This window comes from Oncorhynchus clarkii, unplaced genomic scaffold (assembly GCF_045791955.1).
Source record: "Oncorhynchus clarkii lewisi isolate Uvic-CL-2024 unplaced genomic scaffold, UVic_Ocla_1.0 unplaced_contig_7979_pilon_pilon, whole genome shotgun sequence".
NCBI classification, from domain to species: Eukaryota; Metazoa; Chordata; class Actinopteri; order Salmoniformes; family Salmonidae; genus Oncorhynchus; species Oncorhynchus clarkii.
In genome coordinates, this window is record NW_027259185.1 from 18,052 (window position 1) to 38,548 (window position 20,497).

The following is a 20,497-nucleotide window of genomic DNA, read 5'->3' on the forward strand; positions in this document are numbered from 1 at the left end:
AGCAAGAGTGCGAAACTCAATAGAGTAATCTGTTATGGATCGATTACCTTGACATAGGGAAGACAGCACCCTGGAAGCTTCCTCCCCAAAAACAGAAGGAATGGAAGACGGAGACAACGAAAAATGGAGCAAACAGACCAAAAGTTGTAAACGAACATTGGTTTCTTTTGGAGCGCGATTCATCAAAAATTATGTATTTTTGGGTGATCATTTGAGGTCAGGAAGATGGTAAAGGAGGCATGGTGAAAGGTAGAGTCTGTCAGAGTGACCAGTAATGGTTTTGTTTTGATTATCATGCGTCTCAGAAGAGTAGGAGAGAGCATTGTTTTTCGGAGCAGGGCACCGATAAAATGTGTTATATCTGGAGTTTCGTTGAAAGAGTGAAGAGTGTCTGCCTACTCATGTGATGCTGCAATATGTAAGATACGCGAATAAACCACTGCTGTTATGAAATTGATAAAAGAAGGGTCATGTTTCAAGTGTGTCGACAAAATATTTTTGGTATTTATTAGGATCCCCATTAGCCGCTGCAAATGTATCAGAATTGTTCACTTCTCTCATTGACTTCTCAAACCCAGGCTTGGTCCGCTTCACAAGCGTTCTCTGAAGTCTCGCGTTGTTACGTCTCTGGGTTTAGGAACTGGTAGTGGGGGAACAGGAAGTTCCGCGCAAGCGCGCATCATTCTTCAGAATAAAGGATACGTCAGATTTGTGCAGTCGAGACGACAACTTCTGTGTCGCTTTCAAATGTATTACTACTGGTATGTAATAGCACGTTATAATATCGAAAGAACATTTCATAACATGCTAGGTAACAAATACGTCAAGTTATTATCACGTTTGATAAAGGTTTTATGTGTTATTTTTATGTCAAAACGCGTGAGTGAACGTGATCACTTTTTTTTTTACAAATCACATATAGACTTTAGGTTAGTCTGAGTGGATGTATATCATTTTGTCAAGGTCATTTCATTAAGGATCAATTTATTTGAGAATTCTGGATTCGTTTTACATGTCGTTTTTGGTTTTGTGTCAAATTCACGAAATTGTAAAATGGCGGTTCCCCCTCGGTCTGCATCAACGCACTTCGCTGCAGCAGAGATGGTTGCATTTTACGGTTGCACTACTGTTTTGGAGCTGAATGTAATGATTATCAGTTTTCTACATGTGTACTAATATTCAGAGATATTCAGTTGTTTCTGTCTATCTATAAATGTTACTATGGTGTGAACGGAAATACTATTGGTTTTTGATATGAATAATACAGTGAAGACAAGTTTATTCAGGAAAATAGTACATAGTGCTGCCTGAAACATACTGCAACCTTGTACTGAATGGTTTTTGAGGCATTTATGTGAATTCAGGAAATCTACTATAGATTAACTGCATTTACAGTTTGTAGCCTAATTTAAAGTGTATACTTTGTCTAATGTGAATTAATGAATGTTTTGTCAATGCTTAGCTACCTCATCTATTGAAATGAGATCAGTTCTTGTCTTGGACAGCAGCTCACCGGAGCTGATTACGTCACCTCAAATGTTTACTGTTTGAGCTCATGTTCCTCTTATAGAATATTAGCTCAACAGTATTGTGTAGCTCCTGCACCTAAAATAAACCATATTTTTAGAGAATAAAGTAAGTCTTGACAGTTCTGGCACTAACTTTTGTGTCCGTTTCTCTTTATTACTACTGGCTGACTCAGATTAAGTCTGAGGCCAGTAACATCAACAGTGAGGACAAACCCAACCTGCCTCTCTCCTTCCACACTGAGTCCAAACCTACAGTCACTGGGTCCAGATTGTGACAGTGGAGCCCAGTTTGCACTGCAGGATCCAGAGATGGCATCAGTGAAGCTGGAAGACTGCAGTCAAACACTGGAGCTGAATGTCATCATTAAAGATGAAGAAGAGGAGGAGGAGATTGGAATATCTGTTTCTCATGGTAAGAGCAGGTTCTATCTAACTAAGTTGGTGTTTTTCATTACCACTTCCCACTGTGCAGGAAAAGTTGCTGTAGAACTGTTTAATTTTATTTCACCTTTATTTAACCAGGTAGGCCAGGTGAGAACAAGTTCTCATTTACAACTGCGACCTGGCCAAGATAAAGCAAAGCAGTGCGACACAAACACAGAGTTACACATGGAGTAAACAAACGTACAGCCAATAACACAATAGAAACATATATATGCAGTGTGTAAAAATGTAGTAAGATTAGAGAGGTAAGGAAATAAATAGGCCGTAGTGGTGAAATATTTACAATTTAGTATTAACACTGGAGTGATAGATGTGCAAGTAGAGATACCGGGGTGCAAAAGAGCAAAAATAAATAGCAATATGGGGATGAGGTAGTTGGGTGGGCTATTTACAGATGGGCTGTGTACAGGTGCAGTGATCGGTAAGCTGCTCTGACAGCTGATGCTTAAAGTTAGTGAGGGAGATATGTCTCCAGCTAAAGTGATGTTTGCCATTTGTTCCAGTCATTGGCAGCAGAGAACTGGAAGAACATGTGGCCAAATGAGGACTTGGCTTTGGGGATGACCAGTGAAATATACCTGCTGGATCGCTTGCTACGGGTGGGTGTTGCTATGGTGACCAGTGAGCTGAGATAAGGCGGGGCTTTACCTAGCAAAGACGTATTGATGACCTGGAGCCAGTGGGTTTTGTGACCAATATGAAGCAAGGGCCCAGCCAACAAGAGCGTACAGGTTGCAGTGGTGGGTAGTATATGGGGCTTTGGTGACAAAACAGACGAGACTGTGATAGACTACATCCAATTTGCTGAGTAGAGTGTTCGAGGCTATTTTGTAAATGACGTCGCCAAAGTCAAGGATCGGTAGGATAGTCAGTTTTACGAGGGTATGTTCGGCAGCATGAATGAAGGAGGCTTTGTTGCGAAATAGGAGCCGATTCTAGATTTAATTTTGGTTTGGAGATGCTTAATGTGAGTCTAGAAGGAGAGTTTACAGTCTAACCAGACACCTAGGTATTTGTAGGTATAGAGTAGTGATGTTAGTCGGGCGGGCGGGTGCGGTCAGCGATCGGTTGAAGAGCATGCATTTAGTTTTACTAGCATTTAAGAGCAGTTGGAGGCCTTGGAAGGAGGGTTGTATGGCATTGAAGCTCGTCTGGAGGTTTGTTAACACAGTGTCCAAAGTATACAGAATGGTGTTGTCTGCGTAGAGGTGGATTAGAGAATCACCAGCAGCAAGAGCTACATCATTGATATATACAGAGAAAAGAGTCGGCCTGAGAATTGAACCCTGTGGCACCCTCATAGAGACTGCCAGAGGTCCAGACAACAGGCCCTCCAATTTGACATTGAAAGCCTTGGCCAGATCGATGAAGATGGCTGCACAGTACTGTCTGTTATCGATGGTGGTTATGATATCGTTCAGGACTTTGAGCGTGGCTGAGGTGCACCCATGACCAACTCGGAAACCAGATTGCATAGCAGAGAAGGTAACTTGGCTTTCGAAGACTTAGAAAGGCAGGGCAGGATTTCATGATGAACTGTTTCAACATGTTATTTCATGCTATTGAGACTTGGAGGTTTGACACCAGTTTTGTCAGCATTTGTTTTATTAACTGGGCTATCTGGAGTGATCAGAGAGTAGACTGAAGAAGTGAAGTAGACAAACTGCCAGTGTTTTAAAGTTCTATGAAGTGAGTCTGTGTAGTTTCTAACCCTTGTGATAGTGAGAGGATGATATAGATCCATAATTTTCATGACTTATGAGATACTTTTAGATTAGTTTTATTCCCCTTTGTATTGCACAGCCTGCTGATATGAATACATACACTACCAGACTACTGATATGAATACGTACAGTACCAGCCTACTGATATGAATACATACACTACCAGACTACTGATATGAATACATACAGTACCAGACTACTGATATGAATACATACACTACCAGCCTGCTGATATGAATACATACAGTACCAGCCTGCTGATATGAATACATACAGTACCAGCCTGCTGATATGAATACATACAGTACCAGCCTGCTGATATGAATACATACAGTACCAGCCTACTGATATGAATACGTACAGTACCAGCCTACTGATATGAATACATACAGTACCAGACTACTGATATGAATACATACACTACCAGCCTACTGATATGAATACATACAGTACCAGCCTGCTGATATGAATACATACACTACCAGACTACTGATATGAATACGTACAGTACCAGACTACTGATATACGAATACATACAGTACCAGCCTGCTGATATGAATACATACAGTACCAGCCTACTGATATGAATACGTACAGTACCAGCCTACTGATATGAATACATACAGTACCAGACTACTGATATGAATACATACAGTACCAGACTACTGATATGAATACACATACTACCAGCCTACTGATATGAACACATACAGTACCAGCCTACTGATATGAACACATACAGTACCAGCCTACTGATATGAATACATACAGTACCAGCCTACTGATATGAATACGTACAGTACCAGACTACTGATATGAATACGTACAGTACCAGCCTACTGATATGAACACATACAGTACCAGCCTACTGATATGAACACGTACAGTACCAGACTACTGATATGAATACGTACAGTACCAGCCTACTGATATGAATACGTACAGTACCAGCCTACTGATATGAATACGTACAGTACCAGACTACTGATATGAATACATACAGTACCAGACTACTGATATGAATACATACAGTACCAGCCTACTGATATGAATACATACAGTACCAGACTACTGATATGAACACGTACAGTACCAGCCTACTGATATGAATACATACAGTACCAGCCTACTGATATGAATACATACAGTACCAGCCTACTGATATGAACACGTACAGTACCAGCCTACTGATATGAATACATACAGTACCAGCCTACTGATATGAATACGTACAGTACCAGACTACTGATATGAATACATACAGTACCAGACTACTGATATGAATACATACACTACCAGACTACTGATATGAATACGTACACTACCAGACTACTGATATGAATACATACACTACCAGACTATTGATATGAATACGTACACTACCAGACTACTGGTATGAATACGTACACTACCAGTCTACTGATATGAATACATACAGTACCAGACTACTGATATGAATACATACACTACCAGACTACTGATATGAATACGTACACTACCAGTCTACTGATATGAATACACACAGTACCAGCCTACTCATATGTATGCATACACATACAGTGCATTCGGAAAGTATTCAGACCCCTTGACTTTTTCCACATTTTGTTACGTTACAGCCTTATTCTAAAATGGATTAAATGAAAAACGTTCCTCATCAATCTACCCACAATACCCCATAATGACAAAGCAAACGCAGGGTTTTAGAAATGTTTAAACATTTCTAAAAAACGTAAAACAAATGCCTTATTTACATAAGTATTCAGACCCTTTGCTATGAGACTCGAGATTGAGCATATTGTTTTCCATTGATCATCCTTGAGATATTTCTTCAACTTGATTGTTGTCAACCTGTGGTAAATTCAATTGATTGGACATGATTTGGAAAGGCACACACCTGACTATATAAGGTTCCATATTTGACAGTGGGTTTCAGAGCAAAAACCAAGCCATGGGGTCGAAGGAATTGTCCGTAGATCTCCATGAAAGGAAAAATTCTGGTTAAATCGCGGCACCCGCTCGGTCTGCGTCAACGGATTTCGATGCAGCAGAGAGACAATTTTACGGTTGCACTACTGTTTTGAAACCAAATGTAATGATTGTGTTTTCTACATGTGTAATAATATTGACACATTCAGTTTGTGTTCATCTATAAACGTTACTATGGTGTGAACAGGAAATACAATTGTTTTTTGAAGTAAAACCGTGAATACAAGGTTATCAATTAAAATATCACATAGTGCTGCCTAAAACAAACTGTAACCTTGTACTAAATAGTCATTTATGCATTTATCTACTACAGGTTAAGTTTTAGCTCAAAAGTATTGTGGAGCTCCTGCACCTACAGTGGGGAGAACAAGTATTTGATACACTGCCGATTTGCAGGTTTTCCTACTTACAAAGCATGTAGAGGTCTGTCATTTTTATCATAGGTACACTTCAACTGTGAGAGATGGAATCTAAAACAAAAATCCAGAAAATCACATTTGTATGATTTTTAAGTAATTATTTTGCATTTTATTGCATGACATAAGTATTTGATCACCTACCAACCAGTAAGAATTCCGGCTCTCACAGACCTGTTAGTTTTTCTTTAAGAAGCCCTCCTGTTCTCCACTCATTACCTGTATTAACTGCACCTGTTTGAACTCGTTACCTGTATAAAAGACACCTGTCCACATACTCAATCAAACAGACTCCAACCTCTCCACAATGGCCAAGACCAGAGAGCTGTGTAAGGACATCAGGGATACAATTGTAGACCTGCACAGGGCTGGGATGGGCTACAGGACAATAAGCAAGCAGCTTGGTGAGAAGACAACAACTGTTGGCGCAATTATTCAAAATTGGAAGAAGTTCAAGATGACGGTCAATCACCCTCGGTCTGGGGCTCCATGCAAGATCTCACCTCGTGGGGCATCAATGATCATGAGGAAGGTGAGGGATCAGCCCAGAACTACATGGCAGGACCTGGTCAAAGTCCTGAAGAGAGCTGGGACCACAGTCTCAAAGAAAACCATTAGTAACACACTACGCCGTCATGGATTAAAATCCTGCTCAAGCTGGCGCATCTCCAGGCCCATCTTAAGTTTGCCAATGACCATCTGGATGATCCAGAGGAGGAATGGGAGAAGGTCATGTGGTCTGATGAGACAAAAATAGAGCTCTTTGGTCTAAACTCCACTCTCTGTGTTTGGAGGAAGAAGAAGGATGAGTACAACCCCAAGAACACCATCCCAACCATGAAGCATGGAGGTGGAAACATCATTCTTTGGGGATACTTTTCTGCAAAGGGGACAGGACGACTGCACCGTATTGAGGGGAGGATGGATGGGGCCATGTATCGCGAGATTTGGGCAACAACCTCCTTCCCTCAGTAAGAGCATTGAAGATGGGTCGTGGCTGCGTCTTCCAGCATGACAACGACCCAAAACACACAGCCAGGGCAACTAAGGAGTGGCTCCGTAAGAAGCATCTCAAGGTCCTGGAGTGGCCTAGCCAGTCTCCAGACCTGAACCCAATAGACAATCTTTGGAGGGAGCTGAAAGTCCGTATTTCCCCGTGACAGCCCCGAAACCTGAAGGATCTGGAGAAGGTCTGTATGGAGGAGTGGGCCAAAATCCCTGCTGCAGTGTGTGCAAACCTGGTCAAGAACTACAGGAAACGTATGATCTCTGTTATTGCAAACAAATGTTTCTGTACCAAATATTAAGTTCTGCTTTTCTGATGTATCAAATACTTATGTCATGCAATAAAATGCAAATTAATTACTTAAAAATCATACAATGTGATTTTCTGGATTTTTGTTTTAGATTCCGTCTCTCACAGTTGAAGTGTACCTATGATTAAAAAAAATTACAGACCTCTACATGCTTTGTAAGTAGGAAACACTGCCGATTTTGCAGGTTATCAAATACTCCCCACTGTAAATATAAACAGTACCGGCACCCAAAATGAGTATCGGCAACTATTTCAGTCCAAGTGAATTGAATTAGATAATTGAACAAGAAAAAATATAATATATTTAATAGAGAATAAAGAAAGTGTCAGTTCTGTCAAGAAAATAACTTTTTTGTCTGCTTCTCATAAACTACTTGCTGACTCAGGTATGAGGCCGGTAACATCAACACTGAGGACAACCCCAGCCTGCTTCTCTCCTTCCACAGTGAGTCCAAACCTACAGTCACTGGGTCCTGATTGTGACAGTGGAGCCCAGTTTGCTCTGCAGGATCCAGAGATGGCATCAGTGAAGCTGGAAGACTGCAGTCAAACACTGGAGCTGAATGTCAACATTAAAGATGAAGAAGAGGAGGAGGAGATTGGGAAATCTGTTAGTCATGGTAAGAGCAGGTTCTATCTAACTAAGTTTGTTGTTTATTCCAACTTCCCACTGTGTATGAAAAGTTGCAGTAGAACTGTTTCATGATGAACTGTTTCAATGAGAAGGTAGATGTTAATTCATGGTACTCAGACTTGCCTGGTTTGACACCAGTATTGCCAGCATTTGTTTTATTCACTGGACTGTCTGGAGTGATCAGAGAGTAGACTAAAGAAGTGAAGTAGACAAACTGCCAGTGTTTTAAAGTTCTATGAAATTAGTGTGTGTAGTTTCTAACCCTTGTGACAGTGAGTGGAGGATGATATGAAATGAGTCTGTAGTTACTAACCCTTGTGATAGTGAGTGGAGGAGGATATGAAATGAGTCTGTGTAGTTACTAACCCTTGTGATAGTGAGTGGAGGATGATATGGCTCATCTTTTTGACATATGGGATAGTTTTAGATTAGTTTTATTCTCCTTTTGTATTGAGCAGCCTACTGATATGAATTACATACAGGTAGCCTAGTGGTTGGAGAGATGGGCCAGTAATCGAAAGGTTGCTGGAACGAATCCCTGAGCTGACAAGTTCAAAATAAACTCGGCAAAAAAATAAACGACCTCTCACTGTCAACTGCGTTTTATTTTCAGCAAACTTAATGTGTAAATATTTGTATCAACATAATAAGATTCAACAACTGAGACAAAAAATTAAGAAGTTCCACAGACATGTGACAAACAGAAATGGAATAATGTGTCCCTGAACAAAGGGGGGTCAAAATCAAAAGTAACAGTCAGTATCTGGTGTGGCCACCAGCTGCATTAAGTACTGCAGTGCATCTCCTCCTCATGGACTGTATCAGATTTGCCAGTTCTTGCAGTGAGATGTTACCCCACTCTTCCACCAAGGCACCTAAAAGATCCTGGACATTTCCTGGGGGAATGGCCCTATCCCTCACCCTCCGATCCTACAGGTCCCAGACGTGCTCAATGGGATTGAGATCCGGGCTCTTCGCTGGCCATGGCAAAACACTGACATTCCTGTCTAGCAGGTGTGATGTTCGGATGTATCGATCCTGTTCAGGTGTTGTGGTCTATTCCAAAGGCCAAAATCAACATCCTCACGAATTCTACAGATTTTCATGCAGTTCTACATCAGTTTGGATGACTGGAGACGTTGGCAGAATCATTTTTAATACCTCACAGATGACCAAAATGACAGACTACTTTGACACGGATAAACTGAGAATCTGAGGTCAATATAAACAACCTTGTCTATAATCCATCAATTTATTTGTTTAATTTTTATTTCAACTTTATTTAACCAGGTAGGCTAGTTGAGAACACCTTTATTTAACCAGGTAGGCTAGTTGAGAACACCTTTATTTAACCAGGTAGGCTAGTTGAGAACACCTTTATTTAACCAGGTAGGCTAGTTGAGAACACCTTTATTTAACCAGGTAGGCTAGTTGAGAACACCTTTATTTAACCAGGTAGGCTAGTTGAGAACACCTTTATTTAACCAGGTAGGCTAGTTGAGAACACCTTTATTTAACCAGGTAGGCTAGTTGAGAACACCTTTATTTAACCAGGTAGGCTAGTTGTTGAGAACACCTTTATTTAACCAGGTAGAACACCTTTATTTAACCAGGTAGGCTAGTTGAGAACACCTTTATTTAACCAGGTAGGCTAGTTGAGAACACCTTTATTTAACCCAGAGTAGGCTAGTTGAGAACACCTTTATTTAACCAGGTAGGCTAGTTGAGAACACCTTTATTTAACCAGGTAGGCTAGTTGAGAACACCTTTATTTAACCAGGTAGGCTAGTTGAGAACACCTTTATTTAACCAGGTAGGCTAGTTGAGAACACCTTTATTTAACCAGGTAGGCTAGTTGAGAACACCTTTATTTAACCAGGTAGGCTAGTTGAGAACACCTTTATTTAACCAGGTAGGCTAGTTGAGAACACCTTTATTTAACCAGGTAGGCTAGTTGAGAACACCTTTATTTAACCAGGTAGGCTAGTTGAGAACACCTTTATTTAACCAGGTAGGCTAGTTGAGAACACCTTTATTTAACCAGGTAGGCTAGTTGAGAACACCGTAGGCTAGTTGAGAACACCTTTATTTAACCAGGTAGGCTAGTTGAGAACACCTTTATTTAACCAGGTAGGCTAGTTGAGAACACCTTTATTTAACCAGGTAGGCTAGTTGAGAACACCTTTATTTAACCAGGTAGGCTAGTTGAGAACACCTTTATTTAACCAGGTAGGCTAGTTGAGAACACCTTTATTTAACCAGGTAGGCTAGTTGAGAACACCTTTATTTAACCAGGTAGGCTAGTTGAGAACACCTTTATTTAACCAGGTAGGCTAGTTGAGAACACCTTTATTTAACCAGGTAGGCTAGTTGAGAACACCTTTATTTAACCAGGTAGGCTAGTTGAGAACACCTTTATTTAACCAGGTAGGCTAGTTGAGAACACCTTTATTTAACCAGGTAGGCTAGTTGAGAACACCTTTATTTAACCAGGTAGGCCAGTTGAGAACACCTTTATTTAACCAGGTAGGCTAGTTGAGAACACCTTTATTTAACCAGGTAGGCTAGTTGAGAACACCTTTATTTAACCAGGTAGGCTAGTTGAGAACACCTTTATTTAACCAGGTAGGCTAGTTGAGAACACCTTTATTTAACCAGGTAGGCCAGTTGAGAACGAGTTCTCATTTACAACTGCGACCTGGCCAAGATAAAGCATAGCAGTGCAACAGAAACAACACAGTCAATAACACAATAGAAAACAACGTCTATATACAGTGTGTGCAAATGGCATGAGGAGGTATGGCAATAAATAGGCCATAGTAGCAAAGTGATTACAATTTAGCAGATGAACACTGGAGTGATAGATGAGTAGATGATGATGAGCAGATGAGGACAAACCCAGCCTGCTTCTCTCCTTCCACAGTGAGCCCAAACCTACAGTCACTGGGTCCTGATTGTGACAGTGGAGCCCAGTTTGTACCGCAGGATCCAGAGATGGCATCAGTGAAGCTGGAAGACTGCAGTCAAACACTGGAGCTGAATGTCAACATTAAAGATGAAGAGGAGGAGGAGAAGATTGGGAAATCTGTTTCTCATGGTAAGACCAGGTTCTATCTAAATTTGTTGTTCCTTTCAACTTCCCACTGTGCATGAAAAGTTGTAGTAGAAGTGTTTCATGATGAACTGTTTCAATGAGAAGGTAGATATTATTTCATGCTACTCAGACTTGCATACCAGCATTGCCAGCATGTGTTTAATTCACTGGGCTATCCTGAGTGATCAGAGAGTAGAATAAAGAAGTGAAGTAGACACGCTGCCAGTATTTTAAAGTTCTACAAAATTAGTATTTAAAAAAATATTTTACCTTTTATTTAGGCAAGTCAGTTAAGAACAAATTATTATTTACATTGACGGCCTACCTCCCGGGCCAAACCCGGACGATGCTGGTCCAATTGATCGCCACCCTATGGGACTCCTAATCACGGTCGGATGTGATAAAGCCTGGTTACTAACCCTTAGATAGTGAGTGGAGGATGATATGGCTTTTACCCACTTTTAGAATAGTTTTATTCCCCTTTTCTATTGTACAGCCTACTGATATGAATACATATGTTACCAGCCTACTGATATGAATACATATGTTACCAGCCTACTGATATGAATACATACAGTACCAGCCTACTGATATGAATACATATGTTACCAGCCTGCTGATATGAATACATATGTTACCAGCCTACTGATATGAATACATATGTTACCAGCCTACTGATATGAATACATACAGTACCAGCCTACTGATGTGAATACATATGTTACCAGCCTGCTGATATGAATACATATGTCACCCGGTACAGCCAGAAGAGGACTGGCCACCCATTTGAGCCTGGTTCCTCTTTACGTTTCTTCCTTGGTTCCTTCTTGCTGTGGAGTTTTTCGTGGCCACTTTGCTGCTACATTTGCATTGCTTGCTCTTTGTGGTTTTAAGCTGGCTTTCTGTTTCTGTAAAGCACTTTGTGACAACTGCTGATGTAAAAAGGGCTTCATAAAATACATTTGATTGACATGTGTATCACACCAACTGACTGTTTCTTCTGATGTTGTTCACACAGGAGACCATGTTGAGACATTCTCTACATCCAGAGAGCAACAGCAGAAAGATCACAGAGCTAAGAGGTCTCACCCCTGCCCACATTGTGAGGAAATATTCCCATTTCTATCAAAGCTAAAAGTACACCTAAAAATACACAGAGGAGAGAATCAATATTCCTATACTGACGGTGGGAAGAATTTCACAACATCCAAGACTGTGACAGTTCATCAGAGAGTGCATACAGGAGGGAAGCTGTTCTCCTGCTCTGACTGTGTAAAATGCTTCACAACATCAGCTAGACTAAAAGTTCATCAGAGAACACACACAGGAGAGAAGCCTTACTCCTGCTCTGACTGTGCGGCGAGTTTCTCTCTACTGTGCAACTTAAAACGTCATGAACGTATACACACAGGAGAGAAGCTTTACTCCTGCTCTGACTGTGCGGCGAGTTTCTCTCTACTGTGTAACTTAAAACGACATGAACGTATACACACAGGAGAGAAGCCTTATTCCTGCTCTGATTGTGGAAACAGTTATTCTCTACTGGGCCACTTAAAAAGACACCAACATATACATACAGGAGAGAAGCCTTACTCCTGCTCTGACTGTGGAAAGAGTTTCTCTCGACTGGGCCACTTAAAAACACATAAACATATACATACAGGAGAGAAGCCTTACTCCTGCTCTGACTGTGTAAAATGCTTCATAACATCATCTGAGCTAAAAGTTCATAAGAGAACACACACAGGAGAGAAGCCTTACTCCTGCTCTTATTGTGTAAAATGCTTCACAACATCAACTAGGCTAAAAGTTCATAAGAGAACACACACAGGAGAGAAGCCTTACATCTGCTCTAACTGTGCGGCAAGTTTCTCTCTACTGTGCCACTTAAAACGACATGAAAGTATACACACAGGAGAGAAGCCTTACTCCTGCTCTGACTGTGCGGCGAGTTTCTCTCTACTGTGCAACTTAAAACGACATGAACGAATACACACAGGAGAGAAGCCTTATCACTGCACTGACTGTGAGAAGAGATTCTACAGATTGGGCCATTTAAAAAGACACCAATGTGTACATAAAGGAGAGAAGCCTCATCAGCTCTCTCAGACCAGCTAAGATTTGTCACTCCACTTAATTCTCATCTCATAAAATAATTGGCAACGTTGAATTGGATCAAATGAAGAAAGCGTAGAACACTCTTGTTTGTAATCCTACTGGTTCTCACTGTGAGAGAACTGTACAGAGGAAAGGGAGCGTTATAGAATGTTAGCCTCTCTTTACTTTACTGATCAGTGTGTACCTTGTCAGTTTTGGTGTGTTTTGTTAGCTTCTACTGTAAAGATATTGACATGACCTTGGATTTGCCCTGAGGGTTGAATATCCTCTGTGAGGCGTCTCACAGTGGAGTCTGATGGTTGACTGGGTGGTACTGCTTCCCTCTACAGTTTTCTGTGGGAATGAGATAGTAGACACAACCCACACTGAGTGTACAAAACATTAAGGACACCTGCTCTTTCCATGACCAGCTGAACCCAGCTGATGACCAGCTGATCCTTAATGATTTAGTTGTTGTGTATTTGTTATGGATCTCCATTAGCTTTCAACAAACAAACAAAACTGCCGTTGCAGTGGGCTAAGGAATGAAAACACTGGAAAATTGGAAAAACATTGCCTGGCCTGATGAATCCCTGTTCCTGCTGTTTCATGCTGATGGGAGGACTGGGGTATGGAGGAAACCACGAGGACATACATCCAGTGGTGGAAAAAGTACCTAACTGTCAGACTGAGTGAAAGTAATGAAACCTTAATAGAAAATGACTCAAGTAAAAGTCACCCAGTAAAATACTACTGGAGTAAAAGTATTTGGTTGTAAATATACTTAAGTATCAAAAGTAAAAGTATGAATAATTTCAAATTCCTTCAATTAAGCAAACCAGATGGCACAATTGTATTGTTTAAAAAAAATATTACAGACAGCCAGGGGCACACTCCAACACTGACATCATTTACAAACGAAGCATTTGTGTTTAGTGAGTCTGCCAGATCAGAGGCAGTGGGGAGGACCATGGATGTTATCTTGATAAGTGTGTGAATTGGACCATTTCCTGTCCTGCTAATCATAAACAATGTAACGAGTACTTTTGGGTGTCAGGGAAAATGTATGGAGTAAAAATAAAATTATTTTCTTTAGGAATATAGTGAAATAAAAGTTGTCAACAATATAAATAGTAAAGTACAGATATTTTTTACTTAAGTACTTTACACCACTGCATGCATCCACTCCGTGTGTCAGCATTGCAGGCTGGTGGTGTGATGGTTGGGGTGTGTTTTCAGGGCACACATTGGGGCCCTTGATAAAAGTTTAGCAATGTTTGAATGCCACAGGATATCTAAATAATTACTGCCAATCAGGTGCCTCCCTTCATGGCAGCAGTGTATCCATCTGCAAATAGATTTCTTCAGCAGGATTATGCTACAAGGCTTGTCCAGGAATCGTTCCAAGAACATGACAGTGAATTCAGTTTACTGCAGTGGCCTGCCGAGTCACCAGATCTCAATCCAATTGTGCATCTGTGGGAGGAGATGGAAGGAGCAATTTGGAGTAGAGATCCACTCCCAGCCAACTTGACACAATTGTGGGAAGCATTGGAGTCAACATGGGCCAGCATCCCTGTGGAACACCTTCAACACCTTGTAGAGTCTATGCCCGATGAATTGAGGCTGTTCTGAGGACAAGGGGGGGAACTCAATATTAGGAATGTGTTCCTAATGTTTATGCACTCAGTGTATATCAGATAAAGATGGCGTGATCAGTTCTCAGCATTATTTTCGGTGTATTATTTTATTACTAAGCTTTTGTTTAATGATAAACAGGGAATTAATCAACTGTTTATTAAATTGTATTTTAATACTTGATTCATTATTGTAGTCATTGATGATGAATGTATTTGAATAACTGTGTTGAAGTTGATTGATCTGGCGGCAGGTAGCCTAGCGGTTAAGAGTGTTGGACCAGTAACTGAAAGGTCGCGTGTTTGAATCCCGAGCCGACTAGGTGAAAAATCTGTCAAGGCAATTAACCCTTATTTGTCCTGTAAATCGCTCTGGATAAGAACATCTGCTAAATGACAAGAATGTAATGAAAAAAATATGTTTGTACATACATGTTTTCTGTCTTGTGTATAATTCAATGAAATAAACTCTTTAAAAACAGCCGGAAGAGTTTCTGCATATATTATGACAACATTTTGTGAAGTTTTTGTTTTCGTTTTGGGCTTTGTGTAAGGGTTTTTTCGGCTGTTTGTGCACACACATTTTTTCTTGGAGGCAAGTCGGTAGCCGAAGTTTAAGCCCGTTCATTTGTGATTGGTCAACAGCACTCAACATTAATGACAGATTTGAGTTATCTATTTTGAGGAAGTGGCGATAGACCCTTTTTCAGTACTCAACGCGCTGACGTCACTCACAGATGTGTGCGACTCTTGGCAGCAGTCGTCTAGATGTACGTTTTTATTACTTCCAAACAAAATATCGTTGAGTTTATATACGCTTACAATGTTTTGATTCTTGCTTGAACAGTCGCTAAGATCACAGAACGCTTTCGTTCATTGATAAAGGCTATAGCGAAAGCCATTTTACTGGTTAAAGTGTTGTTGTTTTTTTAAAGTTTAATGCAGTTGATTTGTGATGATGACACAAATATATGAAGTAGGACATTCATACAAGCCTTAAAATACAGTTTTCATTTGTAAACGGAGAAAGGGTTCTATGGCGTGTCAAAATGGACAAACAGTGCTACTGACACTTTTTTTTCTCGTTTTTCAAGCAAAGGTCTTTTAAGGGAGTAGGAGAGCACACTCGTTAGGTTCGCCTTTTTAAGAGATGACAAAAGCAGTTTTCTTTATTAAATAAATGAATATTTATAGCACATGCTTAGATCAAATCCATCTCTAACTAAATATAACTCCAAAGGAACCCTAATTAAAGGGATAGTTCAATCAAATTACAAATGTCCACCTTGGTTTCTTCACCCTGTATACAATCCAAATAATGTGTACGTCAACAGTGAAGTTCTGAAGATGGAGGACTTTCAGTACAGCCGTGTTCCCCAATCCTGGTCCCAAAGGGGAGTACATGTGTGTTTTTGCCCTCGCACTCACATACCTTATTCAGTTCAAAGGCTTGAGTTGTTTAGTTGAATCCAGTGTGTGAGTGTTAGGGGCAAAAACAAACAAGCTCACCTCTATGGATCCCCAGGACCAGGATTGGAAAACAATGTAGTACACACCAAAAGGTGTGATAATGCAAATTATATGCAATTATTATTTAGCTAATTTGCATATAATTTACATAAGCATCCCACTTTTTTCTCTGTACTGAAAGTGCTTTATATTGAAAACTTGACTGCTAACATGCAAACTTTTTGGCATTGTATTAACAGTGGACTAATGAACAAAACACGACGAGGACGTTTTTTGTTGTTGTCAAAACTTCCCTTTCATAGAGCCTACCGCTCCATTAAAGGAGTAGTTCACTATTTTACAACTTGAAGTCCTGTATGTAAGATTACTTGGTTTGTATTCAGGGGACTAGGTGTGTACTCAATATTTGTGGTGTTTACTCAGAAGATGAATCTCTGATCTTAGCAGTGCCTTTCTTACACCATCGCAGCATTGCACTGTGGTTCTTCAATGTTTTCCTGTCGCTGTTCGAACGGATAAAGCATTTGTGGATCTTTACAAAATGTCTCCTGTTTCTGCCGTTTCCATCCACGTTGCAATGATTGATTTGCTAAATGTTTTTGTTGTAGACTTGGCCCAATGGAGACCTGTCCAGTGATGCCATCTCTAGATCCTGCAGTGCAACAAGTCTCCACTGTCAATCAGGACCCAGTGACTGTAGGTTTAGAATCTGTTTGGAAGGCAGTGTGAAAGGAGAGGCAGGCTGGGTTTGTCCTCACTGTTAATCTGTCAACTCTGTCTGAGATCAACCTCGTGGTCCTTCTCTGTGCAGGCCACACCCCCTCCCATTGTTACTGTGTATATGAACACATTTTGAACAATGGCTTCCTAAAATTCTGTGGTGCTTACTAACCCAATAGGAAAGGTTCTGGTAGATGACCCTCTATATAGTCTTGGGTATATATTGAGCTCTAACAAAGGGGCGTGGAAAAGTTCTGTTGAAATGAATACTGTAGTGATGTGAGAAAGGTAACACAAGCTTCCTCTCTGGTTCCATTTCCCAATACTAACTGGGTCATTACATTACAATATAATGCTAACATATGGAATTGTTTTAAGAAGGTCATACCATGGATTTAGATAATTGATTTAGAATTTTAGGACATTAGGTATAAAAAAATATATATTGAATTTGGCCTTTACTACTATATCCCATAGAAACACATTGAATGAAACATTCATTAAAATACTAATGGTGAAAACTGATCAACACGTCATCAATATCTGATACATTTAGTATTTTATTAGGATCCCCAGCGGCTACTCTTCCTGGGGTCAAACAGGAAACACTAACAAATACATAATATACATACAGTGGGGCAAAAAAGTATTTAGTCAGCCACCAATTGTGCAAGTTCTCCCACTTAAAAAGATGAGAGGCCTGTAATTTTCATCATAGGTACTTCAACTAGGACAGACAAAATGAGAGAAAAAAAAATCCAGAAAATCACATTGTAGGATTTTTAATGAATTTATTTGCAATTTTATTTAAAACTATACACAAGAGAAGATGTTGCCCGGAACAAATTCATGTACAAACATATCTAACTTCAACAGTTATTAAAATAAATTCATCAATCTCTAAAACAATGAATCTAGCATTAAAAGGGCAATTTAATAAACACTAGTCAATTCATAGCCTGTTTATCATGAAACAAAACGTGTTTTGGTAATAAAAATAAAAAAATCCACCGAAACTAATGCAGAAAACTGATCATCGTTATCTGATACAGTGTATTCAAAAAGTATTCAAACTGCTTGACTTTTTCCACCTTTTGTTACATTACAGCATTATTATAAAATGCATCAATCTACACACAACACTCCAAAATTACAACAAAAATCAGGTTTTTCAAAATTTTCGCAAACATCGTCTTAGCTGTGTGCTTAGGGTCATTGTGTGAGGCCCTGAGCACTCCGGAGCAGGTTTTCATCAAACCTGACTACCAAAGTCCATTTGATGTCACAAAGCTGGCCAGTACTTTAAAAATATATCCTGTTGTCCTGGTTTCCAGTAGTTTGTAGAAGAGGATCTTCCTTAATTGACCCTCCAAAAACAACGGACATATACCAGGAGCTGTACTAGGCCCGCCACGTCTGTTGACTCATCCAGCTGTAACAGACATATACCAGGAGCTGTACTAGGCCCGCCACGTCTGTTGACTCATCTAGCTGTAACGCATAGAATTATTGGCTTGTAAGGCGAAGCAGTAATTGTTCCAAACATCTGCCATGTCACTGATGCGTCGTGAAAACTGTATAGTTTTTTGGGATTTTTCCCCCCAGCCATATCTGCGGAAGCAGGAAGACTTAAGTCCTCCACAATAGTATGGTGCTTGCCTGTCCTAGCCACTCGATAGCTCACCATATAAGACGATTCTAGCGCCTTCTTATTAATGGTATCTGTTGCTTTTATACATGTCTTACTACTCGAAAGTAGTCTCAACTCTCGCTGAAAAAACTCCTGTGGCTTATTTTTCAAATTGGCATGTTTTGTTTCTAAATGTCTGTGCAAGAGTGAAGGTTTCATCGAGTTGTGAGATATAAACACACTGTGGCTGAGGAAAGGCACATCCCTGTCTGTTGTTTGGTGTTTTGCCGGATAAGGAGGCAGTAGCTCTGACAGTTGTGATTCTGATGCAGCCCAGTGTCCATGCTAGCTGGGTTAACAGCAAATGGAGAATTACTGATGCTAGCATTGGATGTGCTTATGGAAGCAGAACAACTTGTGTCGTTGACAGGTGCAGTACTGCTGGTACCAGTAGAGCTGGGATTTGTCTATGGACGGAAGCAAAAAAAAAAAAACACAGCAAAAAACTGACAAGATGCACACTGATCAGTAAAGAGAGACTAACATTCTATGATGCTCCCTTTCCTCTGCATTGTTCTCTCGCAGTGAGAAACAATATGATTACAATAGTGTTCTACACTTTCTTCATTTGATCCAATTCAACGTTGCCATTTATTTTATGAGATGAGAATTAAGAGGAGTGACTAATCTTAGCTGGTCTGAGAGAACTGATGAGGCTTCTCTCCTTCATGTATACATTGGTGTCTTTTTAAATGGCCCAATCTGTAGAATCTCTTCTCACAGTCAGTGCTTTGATAAGGCTTCGGTCAACTATGTATCTGTTGGTGTGTCTTTACATTGCCCAAATCGGGAGAAGCTGTTGCCACAGTAAGAGCAGAAGAAAGGCTTCTCTCCTGTGTGTGATCTCTGATGACCGTTTAGCTCAGCTGATGATTTAAATCATTTTCCACAGTCAGAGCAAGAGTAAGGCTACTCTCCATGATGTATACCTTGGTGTCTTTTTAACTGGCCCATTTGAGAGAAACTCTTCTTACAGTCAGAGCAGGACTAAGGATTCTCTCCTGTGTGTATACGTTCATGTTGTTTTAGGTGGCTCCGTTGAGAGAAACTCGCGCTACAGTCAGAGCAGAAGTAAGGCTTTTCTCCAGTGTGTGTTCTCTGGTAAACTTTTAGAACATTTAAATACGTGAAGCATTTTCCACAGTCAGAGCAAGAGTAAGGCTTTTCTCCAGTGTGTGTTCTCTGGTGAACTTTTAGATCATGTAAATACGTGAAGCATTTTCCACAGTCAGAGCAAGAGTAAGGCTTTTCTCCAGTGTGTGTTCTCTGGTGGACTTTTAGAACATTTAAATACGTGAAGCATTTTCCACAGTCAGAGCAAGAGTAAGGCTTCTCTCCTGTGTGTGTTCTCTGGTGAACTTTTAGAACATTTAAATACGTGAAGCATTTTCCACAGTCAGAGCAAGAGTAAGGCTTCTCTCCTGTGTGTGTTCGTTCATGTTGTTTTAGGTGGCTCGATTGAGAGAAATTCTTTCCACAATCAGAGCAGGAGTAAGGCTTTTCTCCAGTGTGTGTTCTCTGGTGAACTTTTAGAACATTTAAATACGTGAAGCATTTTCCACAGTCAGAGCAAGAGTAAGGCTTCTCTCCTGTGTGTGTTCTCTGGTGACCGTTTAGCTCAGGTGATGTTCTGAAGCATTTTCCACAGTCTGAGCAGGAGTAAGGCTTCTCTCCTGTGTGTATACGTTCATGTTGTTTTAGGTGGCTCAGTTGAGAGAAACTCTTTCCACAGTCCGAGCAG

At 40.4% G+C, this 20,497-nt stretch overlaps 2 protein-coding genes across 2 annotated transcripts; one reads left to right on the top strand and one right to left on the bottom strand.

The window, feature by feature from the left end:
- Window positions 1-668: 668 nt before the first annotated feature.
- On the top strand, window positions 669-15,356 carry LOC139399735 (zinc finger protein ZFP2-like). Its single transcript, XM_071144988.1, has 5 exons — window positions 669-761; window positions 1,703-1,941; window positions 7,801-8,034; window positions 10,972-11,145; window positions 12,161-15,356. The coding sequence occupies exons 2-5, from the start codon at window positions 1,839-1,841 to the stop codon at window positions 13,258-13,260; spliced, it is 1,611 nt and encodes a 536-aa protein (XP_071001089.1). The 5' UTR covers window positions 669-761; window positions 1,703-1,838; the 3' UTR covers window positions 13,261-15,356.
- A 3,944-nt stretch (window positions 15,357-19,300) lies between these two features.
- On the bottom strand, window positions 19,301-20,493 carry LOC139399733 (oocyte zinc finger protein XlCOF22-like; the record flags this gene model as incomplete). Its single annotated transcript, XM_071144986.1, has 1 exon — window positions 19,301-20,493. A coding segment is annotated over one exon (750 nt), but the record flags the coding sequence as incomplete, so codon positions are not given.
- Between the last annotated feature and the right edge of the window lie 4 nt (window positions 20,494-20,497).